Here is a 22,692-nt window from a genome sequence, read left to right on the forward strand (position 1 = left end):
AAAAACTGGGTCTTGCAGAAAAATGATGTATGTTTATAATCCTGACAATCGGACCTCATGTTTGATATATGATGTATACAACAAGCTCACTTACACACACCCACCTATTTAGCCAACAGCAGTTTAGCCCCGCCCATTACTTAAGTTATAAGCGGTGTTTCAGCTCCGAGTGCTTTTAAATGAGGTGCAGTCAATCAGAACACAGCTTATTGATCTTATATCAGGCTTAAAGGTACAGTAACAAAAAAATAGCCTGCTTAATTCTAAGAGATAAGAAAGGTTGAAAAATGACCATTTTTGGTACTTTAAGCACCATTTTCATAAGCTGACTTCAAAGGAAAAAAAAAACAGGATATGGGCTCTTCAAAAATAAAAGTGTAAAAATTCAGTTTTCCATGATATGAGCCCTGTAAGAGGTTTAGGCCTGGTGCAAACTGACCGCTTTCACAGGCTGCTCCTCTGACCACAAGTGAAGGAGGAAGCAGGTTTTGTAATAAGACCCAAGGCCGAGCCTGCTGGGGGATAATGACTGCGCTGACGGAGGTGAAAATGACTTCTAGTTCTGCCTAAAGCAGAAAGACGCTCTGAAGGGGATCTCGCACGTCGCATCTTCTTTCACTTTAATATTCTAAAAAGGAACTACAGTCTGTGGTTCGTTGTGACAGAGACAGAGACACAGAGAGAGAGAGAGAGAGAGAGAGAGAGAGAGAGAGAGAGAGAGAGAGAGAGAGAGAGAGAGAGAGAGAGAGAGAGAGAGAGACAGAGAGAGAGAGACAGAGAGAGAGACCGAGAGACAGAGACCGAGAGACAGAGAGACAGAGAGAGAAACAGAGACAGAGAGAGAGAGAGAGAGAGACAGAGAGAGAGAGAGAGAGAGAGAGAGACAGAGAGAGAGACAGAGACAGAGAGAGAGAGAGAGACAGAGAGAGAGACAGAGACAGAGAGAGAGACAGAGACAGAGAGACAGACAGACAGAGAGAGACAGAGACAGAGACAAAGAGAGAGAGAGAGAGAGAGAGAGAGAGAGAGAGAGAGAGAGAGAGAGAGAGAGAGAGAGACAAAGACAGAGCACAAGCAAGAGAGAGAGGCAGACAGAGAGAGAGAGAGAGAGAGAGAGAGAGAGAGAGAGAGAGAGAGAGAGAGAGAGAGAGACAAAGACAGAGCACGAGCAAGAGAGAGAGGCAGACAGAGAGAGAGAACGAGAGAGAGAGAGAGAGAGAGAGAGAGAGAGAGAGAGAGAGAGAGAGAGAGAGAGAGAGAGAGCGAGACACAGAGAGAGACAGAGTGAAAGAGAAAGGCAGCACTGCATAGACCAGCAGCCATGATTACGAGGAACATCACAACAGTGAATCGTACTGAATCATTTGGCACTGTCGTGAATCGTACTGAATCATTTCGTGATTCACTGTCGTGAATCGTATCATGTGGTAACCAGGAAAGTGTGTTGGCTTGTGGCTGGTGTGTTAGATCTAGGTTAACTGATTAGTTTGCAGTTTGCAAATTAGATTGTAAGACCATAAAATCTTTTCTGAGCTGCTAAGAAACATGAATGCATCAGGTAAAACGCCTCTGTGCCTTTCTGCAGCCTGTTTTCCTGTACGCTGACTGTGGTAGTGGGGCGTCTACGGAACGGCCGGTTAGTGTTCGTAGTTACTCTTTGCCTGATATGAACATCAGCGAGAGTCCGTTTACCCTCGTACCGCCTGACTCCTTCAGCTGCATCATCATTTAAGTCTGAATTCCAACACGGTTGATTTGGTTTCTTATTCGCCAGCTTTACAGTACAGCATTTACACCGAGTTGCCTGCACAGGTGCCAGAAAGTAACTGGTGCTCAATTTAACGTGGATTCAAACAAAAAGCTCTCGTAAACTTCATATTAATAAAAAGTTGTCACTAGCCCATGTAGACACAAGCCTACAGGGGCTAGTGACAACTTTTTATTAATATTAAGTTTAAGACATTTTAATTAGTTTATAAATGCCTGGCCATACTGCTGAATGCTCGAACACACTGCGAATGGAAATATCAAAATCACATGTTCTCTTGGGCTGGATTACTGGATTTATCAACCGAATCTATCGAGACAGACCCATCTCCAACTTTAAAACTTTGAAAAAACTTTGTAATGTGTCAAAATTTTGTCTATACAAAATTATACTGGCCAATTTTATTGGTTACGGAAATTTTTAGCTAATAAAAATTGATATCTGTGACATTTCTACACTCGTCAGGTTTTAATAAGTATGTGGCCCTAATTTAGTGCAGCGAGTTGCATCCTGTGCTTCCACACGTGCCCGAGTCCACATGGGAAAAGCAGCATATGGGAAATTTCACTTCTGTCTATGCGACATATCACAGTTCAGGAAAAGGACGGACGGCCCCCCATTTCAGTTACAGTACGCTGTGCTTTTTGAGCAGAGTGGACTGCCAATTGCTTCTTGCCATGAAAGAGCTATAATTATGACTAAGTGCAGCAGTAAACGCTCTCAGAGAAGCTGAAGTCTCTGTTATACAATCTAATAAACCTGTAAGTGCAACTTCACTCTGCATTCACAATTAGATTTGGCCTCCGACAAGCTACAAATTGCACTTAACGATGCTCGATGTCCAGTGCTGGCTGCCTGGGCTGCTAATAATGAGATTAACCCTCTATTGGACAACGTTGCCTCAGGGCAACAAACCCATTTTCCATACTTTAAATATGTATAATGGTGTCGTAAAGACAATGATGGGGTTAAAAGTAAACGGAAGAGTTTGAGTAAGTGAATGGAGAGCATGTACTTGGTCAGGCTCTCTTTTAGTGGGCACTTTTAACCCTCTTTTTTTTGCAGAAACATGTTTGTTGCCTACAAGCAACATTGTGCGACAGTGGAATGGACTTGGCCAGCCACAAGCCGGGTCTGGCTAACTCAGGGAACACGGCTCTGTATCATTTCTTCCCAGGCTTCAAAAAGGACCCCTGCACACACACAATCAGGTCCATTTTAAGCAAGAAAGTGAATTGAATATTTATTTATTTATTTTTAATTGCTTTCATAATGTGTGCGGTAGAGGGTTAAATAAAATAAATAAAAAATAAAAATCAATGCTCTAAAGAGAGATCAGGCTCATGCAATCAGAAAGCCAGACCCAGATGTCAGCTACTAGCTGCACATGACAAATGTTGATGTGTCAATTTTTAATTTCATTTGGGCTGAATTCAGAAGGTGGCTGCCTGCATGGTGACCTATATTTTACAGTAAGCTCCCGAAACCACATCGAAAAGTCTGTGCAACCTTAAAGAGTTAGATGTGGTCTGAGTGGGTTAACTGTAGCTTTGGGAATATACACTATATACCAAAAGTATGTGGACACTCCTAATTACTTAGTTCAGCTGTTTCAGCCACGCCCTTTGCCAATCGGCTGATAAAACTAAGCATGTAGCCATGCAGTCTTCTCAGACAAACAGTGGCACAGTAGAATGGTTCATACGGAAGAGCTGAGGGATTTTAAACATGCCCCCTTTGCCACAAGTCAGTTCATAAAATCTTTGCCCTGCTAGATCTACCCCAGCCAACTGTAAGTGGTATTTTTCTGAAAATGGGCTGGAGGTTGGGGAAGCAGGGGTTCGATCCCCTGAGCCATCAGTGCATGACTGAGGGGTCCATGAGCAAGGCGCCTAACCCCCAACTGCTCCCCAGGCGCTGTGGACAGGGCTGCCCACAATGTGCTCACTGCCCTCTAGTGTGTGTGTGTGTGTGTGTGTGTGTGTGTGTGTGTGTGTGTGTTTCACTAGTGCATATGCAGTGTTTCGTCGCACAGATGGGTTAAATTGCGGAGGTGAAACTTCCCCATTTTGGGACCAATAAGGGTCTCTAAATCCAATCTTAATCTAAAAATTCGCGCACAATGCCTCTGCAAACTCGGTTGAGGCTTGGATCATAAATGACTTCACCGTAACGTGTGACCTACCTCCAGCACAGGTCCAGCCCCAAGGATGGTCCTTTCCACGCCGCTGGCATAGCCCTTCTGGCTGAGAGCCGTCAGGCAGTGGATGAGAAAGTTAGTGCTTTGCGTTTTTCCAGAGCCGCTCTCTCCAGAGATCACGATGCACTGGTTGATCCGTTTGCGCAGCATAGCATAATACGAGACATCGGCAATGGCAAATATATGGGGCTCCAGCTTGCCCAGTTGGTGGTTCTCATACATCTTGACATATTTGGGGTTGTAAATTGGGAGGAACTTGAAGGGGTTGATGGCGACGAGGATGCTGCCGGCATACGTGTAGATCTTCTTCTTCTGAAAGCGACTGCGCAGGTTATCCAGGATAGTGTCCTCATTGAGGACAGGTAGGTTGCACAAGTCGTCAAAATCCCCATGGCGCGGAGGGAGGAACCCTCGGGCGACCAGCCGCTGCGCGTCTTTTTCCTTATACACAGTGGGCAGGTGCACGTAGCGGATGGAACCGTCATGGTTACGCTCCTGAAGGAGGAAGTAGAACCCTTCGCTCTGAGGATGCTCTTCCTGAGCTTTCCGCGGCCAGAGAAGAACCCTGTGCACTGGCAGGTCTGTGGACTCTAGAACCCACTCCTCTCCGCCGCTCTCCTTCACCTCTGCCAGGACATAACGCTTGGCTGCGTCCAGGCCCAGGCTGGCCGCTGCGTCCTGGATGACGGTTGATGCCGTGGCCTCCTTGCGTACTTTGAGCGTGCAACATGGTATCGTCTCCGAGGCGAGGCGGGGGTAGATCTGAAGAACGTAGGCCCGTCCATCTTGGCTAGCTGTCCCATCGCCATCTGTGACACTCATTCTGACTCTGGGCGAGTTGTCTGAGCATTACGCATGGCCTTCAAACTCACCATCTAGCACCTAAATGAGACAAAACACACAGATTAGATGAGCGAACCTAACTGCACCAATACAGTGGCCAGCAAAGCCCATTTAAAATATCATGAGAAGGGAAAATTTATGAAAACGCACAAATAAACAAAATTACAGATTCACATCAGGCGTAACATCATGACCACCTCCTCGTTTCTACGCTCACTGTCCACTTTATCAGCTCCACTTACTGTATAGCTGCACTCTGTAGTTCTACAGTTACAGACTGTAGTCCATCTGTTTCTCTGATACTCTGTTACCCTGTTCTTCAGTGGTCAGAACCCCCATGGACCCTCACAGAGCAGGTACTATTTGGGTGGTGGGTCATTCTCAGTGCGAAATGCAAATTATATTTCCTGTAATTACGTATAATGATATGATTTATATATCTGGTCAGCCAAACACTGTATTCTAATACTGTTATTCTGGTTGCTACCTCAGTGATGTACTTGTATCTCCAAAATGGTAAAAAACCTACTTTACTTTTAATGTAAGTCAATGGAACCAGACTCCCCCTCCCCCAAGTCATTTTAGGTACTTTCCTTTAGTCCATTCATCATCAAATCACACAATGTAAAGGGTAACCTGTATTTTCAAGTTACGTCCAAAAATGACGTTTTCTTCTGACCACAGCGAAATGCTAGGCTCTCTCTTAATGTCACAGGATGTTCCATCCTGCTTTGCAGAGCTCCACATATTCTCAGCACTGTGCTCTGCCTGTGCCCTGTCTTTGTATTTATTGTGAGTCTTTCATATTTATTTCACTGTATTGTTTTGCACTGTGTTCCTGTTCCTGTGTTGCGTCATGGTGCTGGAGGAATGCTGTTTTGTCTCACTGTGTATTTGTATAGAGATGAAATGACAAAGCCTCCTGGTTTTGATATTAGACCACGGCTTAGAAACCCCTGATAATTATATATTTCCAAAGTAAATCGCTGTGCTGCTACAGCGTTCTGCAAAGCATGTTTACACACTTCAGTTACAAATCAGTTTGACAGCTGTGGAGAAATTAATTCATTGTTTGTGTCTATTAGTGTTTTTAAACTTTTTGGGCTGGTTTCCCACATCCAGGTTAAGCCTAAACCTACACTAAAAAGGATTTACAATACACCAAATCAGGCATAACATCATCAGCACCTCCTTGTTTCTACGCTCACTGTCCACTTTATCAGCTCCACTTACTGTATAGCTGGTCTTTGTAGTTCTACAGTTACAGACTGTAGTCCATCTGTTTCTCTGATACTCTGCTACCCTGTTCTTCAGTGGTCAGGACCCCCATGGACCCTCACAGAGCAGGTGCTATTTGGGTGGTGGGTCATTCTCAGCACTGCAGTAACACTGATGTCGTGGTGGTGGTGGTGTTAGTTAGTGTGTGTGTGTGTGTGTGTGTGTGTGTGTGTGTGTGTGTGTGTGTGTGTGTGTGTGTGTGTACACTGAACAATAAAGTGGCTGGTGGGTGCATCTTACCACTGTATTTACTTAGCCTGTCTCATTATTATAACAATTAAAAATTCTCTTTACGTCTCACTTTATTTGTTTGCCTAATTTACTGTCTGTTCATTTCTTTTAAGTATTGTTTTTTTTTTCTCTCCTCTCTTTGTGGCTTGTCTTGGGTAAGTACCTGTCTATTTCTTGTACTATATATCTGATACCAATTAAAAAAAAACCCTCGAAAACCCTAAAAGTGTATAAATGGGGAAAAGGAAAAAAAGCCTAGTAATTTGAGTGTGGGTGTGTCCTACTCCACTTTACTCTGCTAGGCAGCACCCAGATGCCTAGTTTTGATCACTTACCAATGTTTCCATGACATTTTCAACATTAAGCGGTAATAAAATCAGTGCAGCCCGGCTCGCAAACACCACCCAGCGCACACTGAGCGAAATCGGGATGAAACGTGTGGAGAAAGCCATTTGATCCTTAACAAAAAGGTAACCGACAAAAACGGCATCCGTAGCTGGTTTGAATGGAAAAGGCCACATTCAGAGTCGTCTGGCAGTGAAACAGCAAGTTCTCTTTGGAGGTCTCTTTACAACAGACTTGTTTACACTATCCCTTGATCCAACTCTCAAGCCACCACATCAAAGAAGCGGCATCCACAACGGAAAACTGCCCGCCTCACCAATTTCAGCCGCCACACTGATCAAAAGACGCTCGGCGATTACGACGTCTCCAACTCTTACAGTTTTTCCTCAAAAGGACCTACAGGCCCGGCTCCTCGTAATGACAGCTCACTGCTGGTTTGAATGGAACGCCGGAACGCTGCCAGAGCAGGAGGAAAGGTTTTGTTCTCTTCAGAGTTTAGCGATTTAGGACACCACCCAGCTTCACCACGCACCATCGCCCGGACAAAGTGGAGTCAGGACAATAAACCTGCACCCAGTCCATGTTTTATTTAAAGATGGAACAAAACCACTTCTTCAGTAGCCGTTACTGGAGCGATATGATAATTATCGTGATCTGCATGTTTCATTACAAAGAGAGCAAAATTAGTCCAGTTTAACTGAACTTAGTGCTAAATATTGAGTAAAAGTCACTGTGTTCACAGTTTTTGATAGTATTTTTACGAAGCAGCTCTACTGGCTCTTTTTTCTCTGTTAAAACTGATCAAAATGTCAGAAAAAATAAAAAGAGTGATTCAAAAAGGTTCATCCAATTTCAGAATTATTTCCCTTGTAAGTCGTCACAGATCAGTGCAGTGAGCTGTAAACGGTGTAAATGAGCTTAAAGTTTATTATGTAATTGTACAAGGTCTCAGTCTGAACCTCCTCCAGCTGTACGGACGACATCAGCGCCACAGTCGAACTCATCCCATGCTGGATCGAGCGTGTCGGACGTCGCTGCACTCACGGCTCTTTCAGTGGGATTTTCGGAGATCATCCAGTGCTGAGGAACCAACGACGAACGCTCTGAGCCGTTCACACTGCACAGTTCTGACGGATTCACTCTGATTGACGTGGAGAATGCAGAGCGCTTTCTACTCGGGGGTCTCATCTCCTCTCAGACTGAAGGAGCCAGAAACCCTACGACCCCGTCTTACAATTGGATTGTGATTGGTTCTAGGGCACCTCACAACTGTAAAAATATGGTGCTTTAAAATCAGAAGAATCTTTCTGAATCGCCCTGTATTGTGACGCGCATCATGAATGCTTTTTTTTTTAATTAGTGCAGTATTATCTTTTCCATATCGCCCCCTCTAATCGAAGCTTTTCTTCTCACCTCATATTTTTTACTTTAAAAGTACTAAAGCCAAAAGTAGCTGTAATGCACTAAAAACTGGTAAAAAAAAAAAGTTTGACTGAAGAACTTAAACTTCAGCGACTGTCACAACCAACGAGACTACTCATGCAAACACTACAGCTTTTATATTTACAAAAAGAAACTGAAAACAAAACCACTGCTCTTCCTGACTACATCTGAAAAGTTGTCTCCTCACTGCTCGTCTTGCTTCCTATGTTCAGCTCTGATTTACTAGCTGTACCCAAGACCAGACCTTCTTCTACAGGTGACGCGTCTCTCTCTGCTGCTTCTGTGGCATCAGAACCCGAATAACATCCGTCAGTCTTTTAAATCTCTTCTAAGAGAGATGCAGTGGTACTAGATAGTTACAGATAAAGATAGACAAGGATGCACCAATACGTCCTCCCTTCTGATACTTTTGTGTGTGTGTGTGTGTGTGTGTGTGTGTGTGTGTGTGTGTGTGTGTGTGTGTGTGTGTACGTACACACACACACACACACACACACACACACACACACACACACACAGATGTGTTGAAGTGCCACTATCAAAGCAGATATCGATACAGTATCATTGTAGCTCTAGTAGTTCTATCACTACCTGCTTGTTTTTAATTATAGATATTTGTTCCTACTTTGCAAACATTTCAATTGGTGTTCCATTTAAATAAATACATTTTTAATTTCCACTTAAACAGAAAAATGCCAGTTTGGCCCATTAAAGAGCAATTTATGCCATTTATATTACTAACAAAAGCGCTGGAAAAGTGTTGTGTGTTCATTTAGCCCACATAGGGTGACCTCCAGGTTCAAAACAGAGGCTAAAACAAATAATTAAAAAAAATAAGAAAAACATTTTTTTAAAAAGGCAGTCCACAATCAAGTGAATCTCGTTACATCTTGATAATTAAAAACAGCTTTTTAAAATTACAATATCATGCAAATTTTATTCCAATATTATTATCGTTTCCTTCTCTTTTACATCGTTTTATTGCTTTGCCTTTGTTTAGCCATTTATTTTGTGCAGTCACTCTAATTTATAGTTAGACCCAAAATGTACACAATCAAAAAAGACTGCGCTTTAATTTGGGCTTTACAGACAGAACAGCAGGTGAAAGTGGCCCAAATCCGATCTCTTTCCTCAAATGTGACACAGATGTGAGTCTGAGTGTCAGTGTGAACAGATAAACACACAATCAGACATTTTCAGTTCCGATTTGAGACTCTTTCATATGTGGTACTGAAATCCGAAACGCATCCGATCTGCGGCAAATCGGCTCAGTCTGAACAGCCAGATCGGAATTCGTGCAACAGCTCAACTCGGCATTCGTCATGATTTCGCGCTGCTGTGACTCAAATATTTAGGCTGATGTTTCTGTACCGAAAAATAGCCGAGACTCCCCGCAGCCGAACGCAGCCGGAGAACGAGGGTGCAGCGGTTAAAGAATCCGAGGACACGAACCAAAGAAGGTGCCGCGGCTGAATAAAGCGTCCTTTTCACGGCGAACTCGAACTCACTGTGGGTGATGAGTCCACTGGAACTTCATGATCGCTCATGCGATGCTGGTGAAGCTGTCCGTCATGACCGTTTACCTCTGGACGAGCCACATGAAGCGGTGCTCTTTTGCGCATGTGGGTCAGTTTAGGAGCTGATCTGTTCAGACTGATGTCGCATACAGATCACATTTAAAAGATAATCTGAACTGCCAAAAAAAACCCAAAAATAAATAAATAAAAGATCAGACTTGGTGAGAAAATCAGACTCGGGCCACTTTTACCTGCTGTGTCAACGTAGCCTAAAGCCTGGTACATGAGACCTGCTCTCCAGAAGGTAAAAAGGAAAACGGACAAGTTTTCGCAGAAGAAGGGCCAGCATGCCACAGAGAACCACTGGACGTTAAGAGTGTCACACACCATCTGGGTTTGTATCTGTAGGGTAGATGTAACACCATCACACAGATCACCACATGATGCTATGGGCTCAGACTGTTTTGCTCATGTGTTGCTTCACAACCAAATCACAATAACATTGTTCATCACTTTGCAGACAATATTTGTTTGTGTAAATCTTCCATCATCGCTCAAGCCTTCTGCCCACTGTAGTAAAAGATGCACTATTTTTATCCATAATTAACATTAACTTTGCTCGTGAGGGAAGTAAGAGAACTGTAGATGGCACTTGACTACCTCAACTGATCAAACTGCGAAGTCTAATCTAGTTATTTGCAACACGCCTCTCCACTCAGCTCGTGTCCTCTCACACCGTGGAGAGCAGAGGAACGCAGGAAGCTGTGGTCATCCAGCTGCAGGCAATATGCTGCTGCGAGTCAGCCCCCTCATCTTCACTAGACACACTGCATCTCTATAAATACACAAGACAAAGCCGCAGAGCCATTGCGTCACCAGGGTCAACATCGGCATAGCAACTGTATCCCTACACTACATAACAGAGCGCCGAGGGGGCACACGTCATCCTCTCTCTGCTACAAAGCAGGAAAAGATAACAAAAGCTTCTGCTAATAGTCTGCAGAGCAGAGGAGAGGGTGATGCTAGCGTGAGAAACATGAACTGCTACATCGCTTGGTAGCGAAACCGCTCGATTTTATCTCGTATGCAGGCACAGCCCACATGGGCCACCTATGACTGTGCAGCTGATTCGCGAATGTGCGTGACTTTACCGCCAGGCAGCGTTTGGGACTCTGCAAATACCACATTTGTCAAACAAGCTTGCATTAATTGTCACAGCCATGGAAGAAGTGAATGGAAATTTTAGTGGAATTCCACTTTTACAGTAAAGTACGAAACGCATTGCAACATACACTCAGTGGCCACTTTATTAGGTACCTTGCTAGTAAAAGGTTGGACCCCCTTTTCCCTTCAGAACTGCTTTAATTCTTCATGCCACACTTTCAACAAGGTGTTGGAAACGTTCCTCAGAGATTCTGGTTGGTTATTTGAGTTCCTGCTGCCTTTCTATCATCTGGAACCAGTCTGCCCGTTCTCCTCTGACCTCTCACATCAACAAGGCATTTTCGTCCACACAACTGACCGCTCACTGGATGTTTCCTCTTTTTCGGACCGTTCTCTGTAAACCCTAGAGATGGTTGTGTGTGAAAATCCCAGCAGATCAGCAGTTTCTGAAATACTCAGACCAGCCCGTCTGGCACCAACAACCACGCCACGTTCAAAGCCCCTTAAATCCCCTTTCTTCCCCGTTCTGATGCTCGGCCTGCACTTCAGCAAGTCGTCTTGACCACCTCCAAAATCTCTCAGACTCACTCTTCTTATTCTTCTTGCATAATTACATACATGAAAATAACAATTAACAACATGTCCGGGGCGGGGGGGGGGGGGGGGGGGGGGGTGTTATCACGCCTAGAATTAAATCAGCCATAAACGTCCGCATCACAGGCGGCCACTTCTGCAGTGCATCAACAGCAATACGGCAAGTTCCCCATTGCAAGGCTCTTTCTAATAGACTTGTTTACGTCAATCTCTGATCAAACTCACCAACAGCCAAAGCAGCTCCATCTACAACGTGAAACGGACTGCTCTCCGCTGCGCTGACCAAAAGAAACTCGAAGAGGTCCTCCAGCTTCACCTCAAAAAGACCTTCAGGCATGGCTTGCTGCAATGTGCATGCGTCAACTGTCAGAAAACTAACTGCACGCTAACTTGGTCTGTTTGGTCAGGAAGGAAGAAGCGTCTGCGTTTACTGTAAGATCAGCTGACAGTAGAGCTAAACTTGCAAAACAACATGATCTGGACATAAAAGGCTAGAGAGCAGAAGGCTCCAGCTGTCATGCATTAAGAGTCAAGTGGAGTTATCTGGCTGCAGTGTTCAATTACAGCAGCTTTTCTATCAAATATTCAGGCCCAGTCCCATTTCACCCTTCGCCCCTACCCTCGGTTTTGTGCTTTCACGTCTAGGGGTAGGGTGTGCCAGCTGTTGAGATAGAGGGGTGGGGTGAAGTGTTGAGGTTACATGGAGGTTTTTCAGAGACTCCAGACAGAGTGATACGAGAAAAAAAAAAGACCAACAAAGACGGATGAAGAAGCGACCAAAGAAACCCACAAATGTGAGAAATTTCTCTGTTAAATTTTACAATATCCAGTGTTTTATCTTGGCGTAATGTTGTTTCAGTGTATTCTGGTTGTTTTCTTCATAACAAGCACAAGAAACCGTTAATAGCATGCTGATGACTCGGTAGCTAGCTGGCTAACTTTCTGTTCCACCTTAAATAGTCCAGCAGTTCTGACGCCTGAAGCACCAGAATGTAACTGCTTCAGCTTCATATCACTGAAGAATTAGGGGGTGGTCATAATAAATAATTGCCCACTACCAAGGGGTAAGGGCAAAAAGAGGAAATGGGATTGGGCCTTACTGTAACTGCGAAGCATGGTGGTGGTAGCACCTTTTGAGCCCACATGTAATTTTATCCTGGATGTTAATGCCAGTTAATCTAAAAGGGTTAAGAGTGAATGCAAGATGGAGAACAAAATCCTGGTAAAGCTGACACAGCAATCAATCGGCATTAGGCTGGTTCAATTCCAAGTGTAAATATTGGTAAAGTGCAATAAAATTATTTGTTTGTAAACTAGCAGAATTTATGATTAAATAATATTGTCAGTATTGAGCAAAATAATAGGTGCCAGTGATTATACCAATGAATTCAGTAACACTTTACTCAAAGGGTGTCTACAAAACATTCATAACACCTTACAAACATGCTTCATAACATGTTCATGAATGTGTAAATCAACATTTATAAAGTATACATGTTTTACATGATGTTAATATGGACTGTCATTTTGTTGAGATTTTTTAAATAAAAATTCTCGTTTTATTTTGAAAAAGTACATTATTTTCATGAAAACTGCTCATTTCTGGGCAGCCAAAATAAAAAAATGACCTCACTTTATCCCTTAGGTTGTTGAGTGCTTTGGCATGTTTCATCTATAATTAATTTTTTTTTTTATATTGCTTTGACCCTCATTAGGTCCCACAACGGGGAAATTTCACCTCTGCACTTAACCCATCTGTGCAGTGAATCACCACACACACACTAGGGGGCAGTGAGCACACCTGCCCGGAGCGGTGGGCAGTACCTATCCGCAGTGCCCGGGGGGCAGTTGGGGGTTAGGTGTCTTGCTCAAGGACACCTCAGTCACGTATTGTCGGCTCTGAGGCGCCGAACCAGTGAGCTTCTGGTCACAGGGCCGGTTCCCTGACCTCCAACCTACGACTTTGCATGTCACTTTACTATGTTTACAGTGAATTACTCATAATTGTCTGGCTTGTCCAGAAATGAGGCATTTTGCTGAAAATAATTAGGTTTTTCAAAAGGAAAAAAAAAAAATTATTTTGGAAAAAATGTCTCATTATAACGACAAAGTAGTCCATATTAATTTCATGCATCAAACATATTCATAAGCTTTATGAATGTTGAATTAACATGTTATGAAGCTTTTATGTATAACGTCATGAATGCTTCACAGACACCCTTCAAGTAAAGCGTTACCAAGAATTCTAACTCATATTTGCAATTCAGTCCATTTTTCATCCTCCAGGCTTAAATCCACAGCATAGTAAGACTATTCAAATTTCTATTTTACAACAGTTCACTATTCATTTAAAGCAGTCTCATGTACATGATGTCCAAATCCCGGTCCATGTGCACCTACAATAAACTGTACCAGATGTGAGCATTTCAGGCATCACAACCAGAGATGATTCTTCAGTGGTCCAATAAAATCCTCTCTCAGAGAGGCAGCAATCGCATCGGCATTTCCGAACTGAAAATATGGATAAACACGGAGCATTTGGTTCAACTTCAAACTGTAAGGGATTTCCTGAGAAAACAAAACAAAAAAACCCAGCTAATTCAAAACACTTGGCAGCTCATACTGACCCAAATTAAGCCACTCTGGAAGGTCTTTAGAACATGAATGCAGCTTTCTGATGGGCAATTTAGTAAAAATGGGCCAAGCAGAAAATCTCAGATATGGTATGCAGCACTGAGGTTGGCCTTTCCTAGTTTGACACAAACTAAACAAAGACTACTTTTGTAAACTATTAATGCCAAGTAACGTTAGAAAATGGTTTTAAAGGGCTCCTGAGTGGCACAGCCGTCTAAGCGTTGGCCCGGTCATCAGGAGATGGCGAGTTTGACCCCTGGTGATGATCCACCGTCCACAGCCCGGAGACCAAGAGATCACAATTGGCCTCGCTCTCTCTGGGTGTGCAGGATGGCCCCCCGTCTCCCCCTATCACTCAACGTGATACTATTCAATGCAGGTGTCTGTTAGCTGACGTAACAGGTCACTGAAGCTGGGTAGGGGTTTAAACAAACAAACAAACAAACAAACAAAACACATACATACATAAATAGGACTGGTCCATTGGGCCTACCTATTAATTTGAACCAATTTCTGCAACCATTACTGATACTAAAGAAACCTTGAGGAACCCCATTTATTTATTTATTTATTTATTTATTTAAAAGTGCACACTACATAATTCCTCCATTTCTGTTGTAAAATTAGTTTTGCTACACGTTTGAATGTGTTTTGCCAGAGAAACGGCACAACAAAACCATGAAAACTGGTCTGAGATTCAGCTGTTTTTGTCGCATTTCTCAGCAAAAGGAGCTCTTATGAAAGTAGAGCATATCCTCAACTTGGCTGCTGACCACAACCCCAGAATCAATAAAATTCCAAGGCATGCAAAAAGCTCTGCGACCACAAAAAACAGCATCATTATGTTCTGTTACAAGCCGGCCTGCTTAACCCCGTCCTCTCCGCCGAGCTTTGAAGCACAACCCTGAAACGTTGAAAACGCTGAAATCTTGAGGTGCAACCAAAGGAGACAATGGAGTTTTTGAGCCCATCTCTGACAACTGCAACATTTCAGAGGATAAAGGAGATAAATCCACAGATAAGGGACCTCCAGCTGGACTGCTTAGTTGAGCTTTAGCTTCTTATAGATAAAGCTCAACTTCTTATAAGGAACTAGGACAAATAAGCTACTTACAAACTCAACTACCCACAAACTAAGGAATCGGACCAGACGGTTTGATGCGAAGGGCAACTGACCCGTCCGTGCTCGGCCCACAAACGCATACCTTAAGCTCTACTGTTGCCAGATTGGGCAGACTTTACAGGACAGTGGTAAAAACTCCATTTCAACCAAATGAAAAAGTGTAACTTTTGTCAAATTACCTAATTTTAGAGTCATTACTTATTTAAAATGTAAAATTATTTGTTTTATATACATGTGAAGAGACAAACTGATAGGATTGATATGGTGGAGTGTCTTTGAAGTGTAATCAAGCTAACGTTAGTATGGTGGACAATTTGTCATCATTTCCAACCTTCTTAGGCTTTTATTCTCCAGGGTATATTTTGGTTTGTCCATCCGAATTTGTGATCAAATCGTAAGGCAAATTATTCAGTATCTGCATGAATTAAATGTACATTTATATTTTATTTATTTATTTCCTGTAAAAGTCAGGCAGGAGGCTCCATGGACCATGATGTTTGCAGATGACATTGTAATCTGTGGTGAGAGTAGAGAGCAGGTGGAGGAGAATCTGGAGAGGTGGAGGTTTGAACTGGAGAGGAGTGGAATGAAGGTCAGTAGAGACAAGACGGAATACATGTGTGTGAATGAGAGGGAGGCAGGTGGAAAGGTGAAGATGCAAGGAGTAGAGGTCGTAAAGGTGGATGACTTCAAATATCTTGGGTCAACCATCCAGAGCAATGGACAGTGTAGAAAAGAGGTGGAGAAGTGGGTGCAGGCAGGATGGAGTGGGTGAAGACAGTAGTGCGTCCTGCTATGATGTCTGGTTTGGAGACTGTGGCTCTGTCTAAAAGACAGGAGGCTGAGCTGGAGGTGGCGGAGATGAAGATGCTGAGATTTTCGTTGGGAGTGATGAGGATGGACAAGATTAGAAATGAGCAGATCAGAGGGACGGTGAAGGTGGAGCAGTTTGGAGATAAAGCCAGAGAGGCCAGGTTGAGATGGTTTGGACATGTGTTGAGGAGGAATAGTGGATATATTGAGCAAAGAATGTTGGAGATGGAGCTGCCGGGTAGTAGAAGGAGGAGGAGGAGAAGAATTTATTTTCTGTAAAAGCCCCTCAAATAAACAGAATTTGTGTTTTATGATCTCCACATATCACTATACGCTCACAATTTGCTGCTGAAAGCCAAAAATCTCCAACGCTCTCTGCGTTATTTTCTAAAAGTGATGTTTCCAGAGCAGATCACTGAAGAGACGCCGTCTGTTTATAGTTTAGAGCCCAGATTTGGGGAAAAACGGGTCGACTTTCAGTAGAAAAACAAACTGAGTTCAGCTTCTTTTACAGTGAGGAAAGTAAGTATTTGAACACCCTGCGACTTTGCAAGTTCTCCCACTTAGAAATCATGGAGGGGTCTGAACTTTTCATCTTGGGTGCATGTCCACTGTAAGAGACATAATTAAAAAAAAAATTTTTTTTTTAAATCCGGAAACCAATTTATTTAATTTTTGATCATCACCACAGTGGACATGCACCTAAGATGAAAATTTCAGACCCCTCCATGATTTCTAAGTGGGAGAACTTGCAAAGTCGCAGGGTGTTCAAAGACTTACTTTCCTCACTGTATTATAAGGGTTTAAAATGACATCACCGTCTATGAGACTGAAGAGAAGAGCTACAGCCTCACACGACGCCCAGCTTCTGAATGGAGCTTATGGAACATGAACGTTATGAAGAACATGACCAGGTGTGTTTTGGACCCACTGGTGGTCTCGAGGAGTTGAAGAGGTTAAGCAACAAAGATCGTTACAGTTTCTCATTACGTTGAACGGGACTTTTACCAGCTTTCTGTAAAAGCCTATCCAAGCTCAACAGTTAGGTGTGAAACAAGGGCTGGAATCTCTCACACACACACACACACACACACACACACACACACACACCTAAGCCAATTCTCCTTCTGGGTTGCGGGGGGTGGTGGAGCCTATCCCAGCTGTCATTGGGCAAAAGGCAGGACACACACTGGACAGGTCAGGGCTGGAGTCACGTATCGATTCATCGATTTATGATTGATTTATCTTTAAAACGTCATTGTTTTTCTTTTCCAATCTGTATGCATTAGTATGTATGTACTATCAGTTCTGGTATCACACTGAAGTGCTGGCACATGTGGCAGCCACAATCAGGACCGCATTCTTGTGCTTAATTGTACCTCAACAGCTACTTGTCGTGAGGTCTTAGTCATTTTTATGGATTTAACGCACTGAAACCTTCACATCGAGTCCAATGTGCTTATTTAATGGTAGCAGCAACTGCAACAATCTCTTTTTTTTAAGCTAGGAAGATGCAAACTTTGAGGAACAGCTCATTCTGCTAAAAATAAGCTCAACACGCAGCACAAAGAGCTGAAGCTCTACCATGCATGTGTGGGGAGTCGGAGGTTCTGCTTCAGTTTAGAGCTGCAAGCATTAAAATATTACAAGAGCAAGCAAGTTTCACTTCTTTCTGAGGTGAAAGACGTCATCACAGATAACATTTACCTTTTCAAAACTTCCAGTTTTTTGTTTTGGTCTGTAAAACTTAATCAATATAAGGTTTAAATGATAAATCATAAAATAACAATTTAAATAATGATAATTATTTATTGAATCACTGCTTTTTCAGAATTGCTGGTCGTCTCGGCCCTAAAATCAAACAAAGGCCCAGTCCCATTTCTTCTTTTCACTCCTACCCCTCGTTTTCGAGTAACCCAACCTCTTGGAAGACCGTTACAAGAGGTAGTGGTTGAAATCTTCCCTACAAAATGAGTCAACCCAAAAAAAACAAAAAACCCCCACACTGTTTCATTACCAGCTACCAGCGCTGCTCTGTGGGCGACCCAGCCAGTTACATTTACGGATCATACGCCTTCAAAAAGGGGGGCAATTATTTATCATCACCCCCCACTAATTCCTCAGTGATATGAAGCTGAAGTGAGAGATTCTCCAGATTCTTGTTCGAATTTTCCCGTTCCACCTTAATTGGTGCAGCAGTTACATTCTGGAGCTTCAGGTGTCAGAACTGCTGGACTATTTAAGGTGGAACGGGAAAGTTAGCCACATAGCTACCAATAAATTAGCATACTATACTGTTTTTTTTATGCTTATGAAGAAAAATACATTGAAACGACACTAAACTAAGACAAGACAGCGTTTATCGTGATTTGTTAACAGAGAAAATTCCCACATTTGTTGGTTTCTTTGGTCTCTTGTTCAGTCATCTTGCTGTTTTGTTGCCCCCCCCCCCCCCATAACACTTCGTTTGGATTGTGCGTAGATGTGACCGCACAAATCAAAGGGGCCAAGGGCTCAGTGGCAGGGCTGAGGGGTGAAATGGGATTGGGCCAAAGTGTTAACGGACAGCGGGCAGGCCTTCCGCGGTCGTGACGCTCTTCTGTGGGCATTTCTGATGATGGGATAAAGAGACAAGTCATTAGTAAGTGGTGACAGCAGACATAAGTAGTTGTTAACTCATACACAGTCAGCAGTGAACCACCAAAACCAGCCTAGTGAACCAACGCCAACAGCAGAAGATTGGCAGGGATCTTTCTCCGCCTCTCGTTCTGTTTGTTATGTTTGGAGGAAACGCTTAACGAACCTGAAAAACCAATCATTCTGGCTTCCCCCCTCCACAAACAGGGGGCGGGGGGTGGGCGTAGAGATAATCCTCAACTCAGCACAGATCAGTTGTTAGCTGTAGCCTACAAGCACCCTGTGATGCGTCAGTGGAGTCTAAAACAATCATATGAACAAACCATCACCGAGGTAAACGCTGAGAGAAAGAAACATTCTTCACCTCAACGTATTGTTTTTAATAAGTGCTGATATTGTAAAGAGGATCATACTTTCGTTCTCTTATGATTTTTTTTTTTTACAGTTAGTCTAATGTGTGGTTTGTAGGGCTGAACGATTTGGGTAAATTAAATAACTGATTTTTCTGACCAATTTTGCAATTTAAATCCTGATTTAAACAGATTGTTTATCAGTCGATGTTTATTTATTTATTTTATTTATTTTTAAACCAAGACCACCAACATGTCCACTTTTTTCTTTTAAGTTTTGGCTTAATTTATTTAAACCCGTTCAGGGCGGAGGGGTTCTTGCAGGACGTTCTAAGGCAAAACAGCCCCAAAATTTTTTTTATTTTTTAGATTTGATCATCTTCCCATACAGATATAAGCATTTTCCCCATTATCAACATTACACGTTAAACTCAACGCGTGGTTTTGAACAGTAGATAAAATTCCTATATTCGTGCTGCAGTCATCCAGACTCCTGGTTCCCATCACCAGACACCATCTATTAGCCAACCTCCTCTCTCTCTCTCTCTCTCACACAAACACTATATATATATATATATATATATATATATATATATATATATATATATATATATATATATATATATATATATATATTCAAAAAGGTGCACAATAGAAAAGATTACACTTCTTCATAGGTCATAAAAACAGAATTTCAACTAGTTAAGTCCACTCACTACACACTGAACTAGGTGCCTCTGATTTTGAAATGCTATGAAATATAACGGACTACAATAACATTCACCAATGGTTTAGTGTGCACTAATGACTTTAGCCAAAGTAAAACTATCTGGCTATTTTCAAACGTAAATAAATATTTTATTATTGTTTATATTCCATTCCTGCATAAACGGCTCCCTCCAAAATACGTTCTGAATGATAACAAAACAGCCAAAAATGTGATTATTTCATATTTTGATTCAAACCAAATGGTTTTGCAGCACAGAAGAGACGAGCGGCACTCAGAGCTCCTTCAACACCTCGCTGCTGGAGACGCGTGTACTTGGCCGTGCTCCTGGCCTGATGTCCCGGAGGAACGGAACAAGAAAAAGAAAGAAAAAGGGGGGAAAAAAAAAAAAAAAAAAAAAAAAAAAAAAAAAAAAAAAAAAAAAAAAAAAAAAAGAGGTCCTGAGGTAATTCAGCCACAGATTCTTTATGGAGGCCAGATGCTGCAGGAGCTGTTCTGAATGAAAGGGCTGTCTCCAAATAGGAATGTGCGGGCGAAACAGAATTAGGGCTTTTGTTTAAAGATCACCTCGATTTAAGGCCCCTAAGTCTTTTAGCAGATGGAAGGGCCAGAAGAGGGAAAAGAGTCCACTCAGCAGTACACAATATCCTATAGCAGCCGCACTGGCTTGGATTTCGATTCTCATCTACATGAAGGACCAGGACAACGTCCCTTAAAAGCAGGGTTCTTGAGTAAGGGCAATGCTTAGAGGGCTCTCAAAGCTTTTTATGCATGGTACTAGAATTATACTCCACCTACAGCCACACAGATGATTTATTATTGTGTACATTTCTTTAAAGAACCTTTTAAAATGGCTCTAGCACTAAAAAGGCTTCTGCTTTTGCTCTTGTTAAGGTACAGAACCTTTTCGGTTTACATTCTTAAAAATAAGGGTGCTTATAATGCCATTTAAAGGGGAACGCCACTGATTTTTCAAAAAATCTGCATAACGAAATAGTTGAGATGTAAAGAGAGTTGCTCAGAGTGGCTTGGTGTGAAATGCTCCGTTCTAGAGAAATGTTGAGTCAGAATTGTGGTGATGGGAACCAGACGTCTGAAGAGAGTTAAAAGCCTTTGAAAGCTTCTTCACAAAGTTATGGGATGAAATGGTTAGGTGTCTGCTGCCTGAGCTCAAACGCATTGTTTTATAATAGGTTTGACAGTTTTGGCTTAAAATGTTCTCAAATCTATTTAATTTAATCCATTCATGGTGGAGGGATACATGCAGGATGTTGTGAGGCAAAATAGTCCCCAAAGAAAACCCTTTTCAGATTTATGACTATTTTATGACTATTGTGCTGCAGACATCATGACTCCTGGTTCCTATCACCAAATGAATCGCTTCACATCAAACCACAGTGGATCAATCTGTTTACATCTCAGACTGAATTATTCAGAAAGTTTGGTGGAATTCCCCTTAAAGAACAACTTTCGATTTCCGAAGGAGTCGTTTTGCTGAAGAACTATTTTTGTAAGTGGTGAGACTGAAAAACCTTTGAAAGATTCTACACCAACTCCGTGTTTTCCCTAGAACCGTACGACCAAGCTAAGAACTATTTAGGAGCACATTTCTGAGAATTTACCTAGAATTCTTGATCAATAACGTGAATTAGGTTCATATTTTGCCTAAAAACTATTTATTTAAAACGTAACTATCAGCAAGTAACAAAAACACACTTAAATTGTGAATTTCAGCCTTTTTAGAAACTTTTTTTCCAAGGTTATATAAGTTTAAGCTGTCCTTAGCTAAGAGCAGAACCCCAGCATGAACACAATCAGATAAATCAGACGTTCCTTTCATGAAAGAAAGCCTAGATTGAGCTACTGGGATGAATAAGTAGAACATCAAGCAGCTCCGTCTCCTGTGAGATTCGACACCGGTCTTAGACGAGCTCAATAAAACGTTTCTGGTCGTTTAAACAGCAGGCGACTCACTAACTCTGCCTGGACCTCCTGCTGTCACACATGTGGTCCAGCTTTAGCTAAAGAGTTCCACCCCATTAAAGAGCGTCAGGAGGACGACTAGACTCACCTTCACAGGACATAAACAAACAACGTTCCTCACGGACCATAAAAGGGTCAACAAGGCTGCACTAACAGTCTGTGATATGGCAAAGACATAACATCACAATACTTGAAGCCTTTTTGAATAAACACACAATACTTGCGTGTCTGTTTTATAAACAAGTTCAAAAGGACAAAATAAAACTAGTGGCATCAGATTATTCAGTGCCAAAAAAAGGGTCTCTAAGGAAAGACTGACAAAACCTCTCAAAATAAACCTGAGAGTGAGAACGATGGTGGTGATAAACATCAAAATTATTAGGCTAAGGAAAGAGAAAGTGTCTCGCTGGTTGTGTTTACATGTAAAGATTTGTGCCAATCAGATTGAAAACATTCCAATTACAGATTAAGAGTGAGGAGTTTATATTCTCACTCTACTCAACAATCTGATGAAAATCTCCGTTTACATGCACACTTCAAGTAATCCAATCCAAAATTATGTCCATGTATAGAGAACCACTTAGTGTAGACGTTACCATGACAACCAGCATCACGTGAGGTCCAGAGTGAGATGAGCAGCAGTGAGCAGTGATTGTGTTTTTAACTGCTTTAAAATGACGTCAGACTCAGGAAAACGTCCCTCACACGTCCTTATTAAAGAAGGCCGAGAGGAAGACGTCGTGCTCTGAGACACATAAGCTGGACGTCCGTCCCGCCGCCGTCTTTTAAAGATCAGAGCATGAACTTCGTCTCCTCTGCAGACCAGTTTCTGCTCAGCCGCGTTGAACGGCATAAACTAAACTAAACTTAACGGATTATTTACAGGATTACCCACCTTGGTCAATCGGATAGAAACTGTATTCCGAATGGCCTCAATCAGACTAGACCATTCCAAGTGAGGTGTTTACATGGACGCATTCTATTCCGATTGAGCCATTAGTCAGATTATTAATGAATTATCAGACTGCAGGTGAACGTGGCT

The 22,692-nt window shown here is 42.4% G+C and overlaps 1 protein-coding gene across 13 annotated transcripts in view; it reads right to left on the reverse strand.

Annotated features, from left to right (window-relative positions):
* LOC108430243 (unconventional myosin-IXb) overlaps positions 1–22,692 on the reverse strand; it is a 125,182-nt gene that overhangs the window by 82,888 nt on the left and 19,602 nt on the right. For 12 of the 13 annotated variants that reach the window (XR_005131527.1, XM_037545386.1, XM_017702603.2 and 9 more), the window contains exon 2: positions 3,954–4,850. Coding sequence is in view for 12 of the 13 variants with exons in the window: in XM_037545386.1 (XP_037401283.1) it covers positions 3,954–4,790 (837 nt within the window). In the remaining variant the exon portion in view is untranslated. Of the gene's footprint in view, positions 1–3,953; positions 4,851–11,608; positions 11,707–22,692 lie in introns of those variants that run through there. The other variant, XM_037545385.1, reaches the window with a different exon arrangement.

This window comes from Pygocentrus nattereri, chromosome 15 (genome assembly GCF_015220715.1).
Source record: "Pygocentrus nattereri isolate fPygNat1 chromosome 15, fPygNat1.pri, whole genome shotgun sequence".
NCBI classification, from domain to species: domain Eukaryota; kingdom Metazoa; phylum Chordata; class Actinopteri; order Characiformes; family Serrasalmidae; genus Pygocentrus; species Pygocentrus nattereri.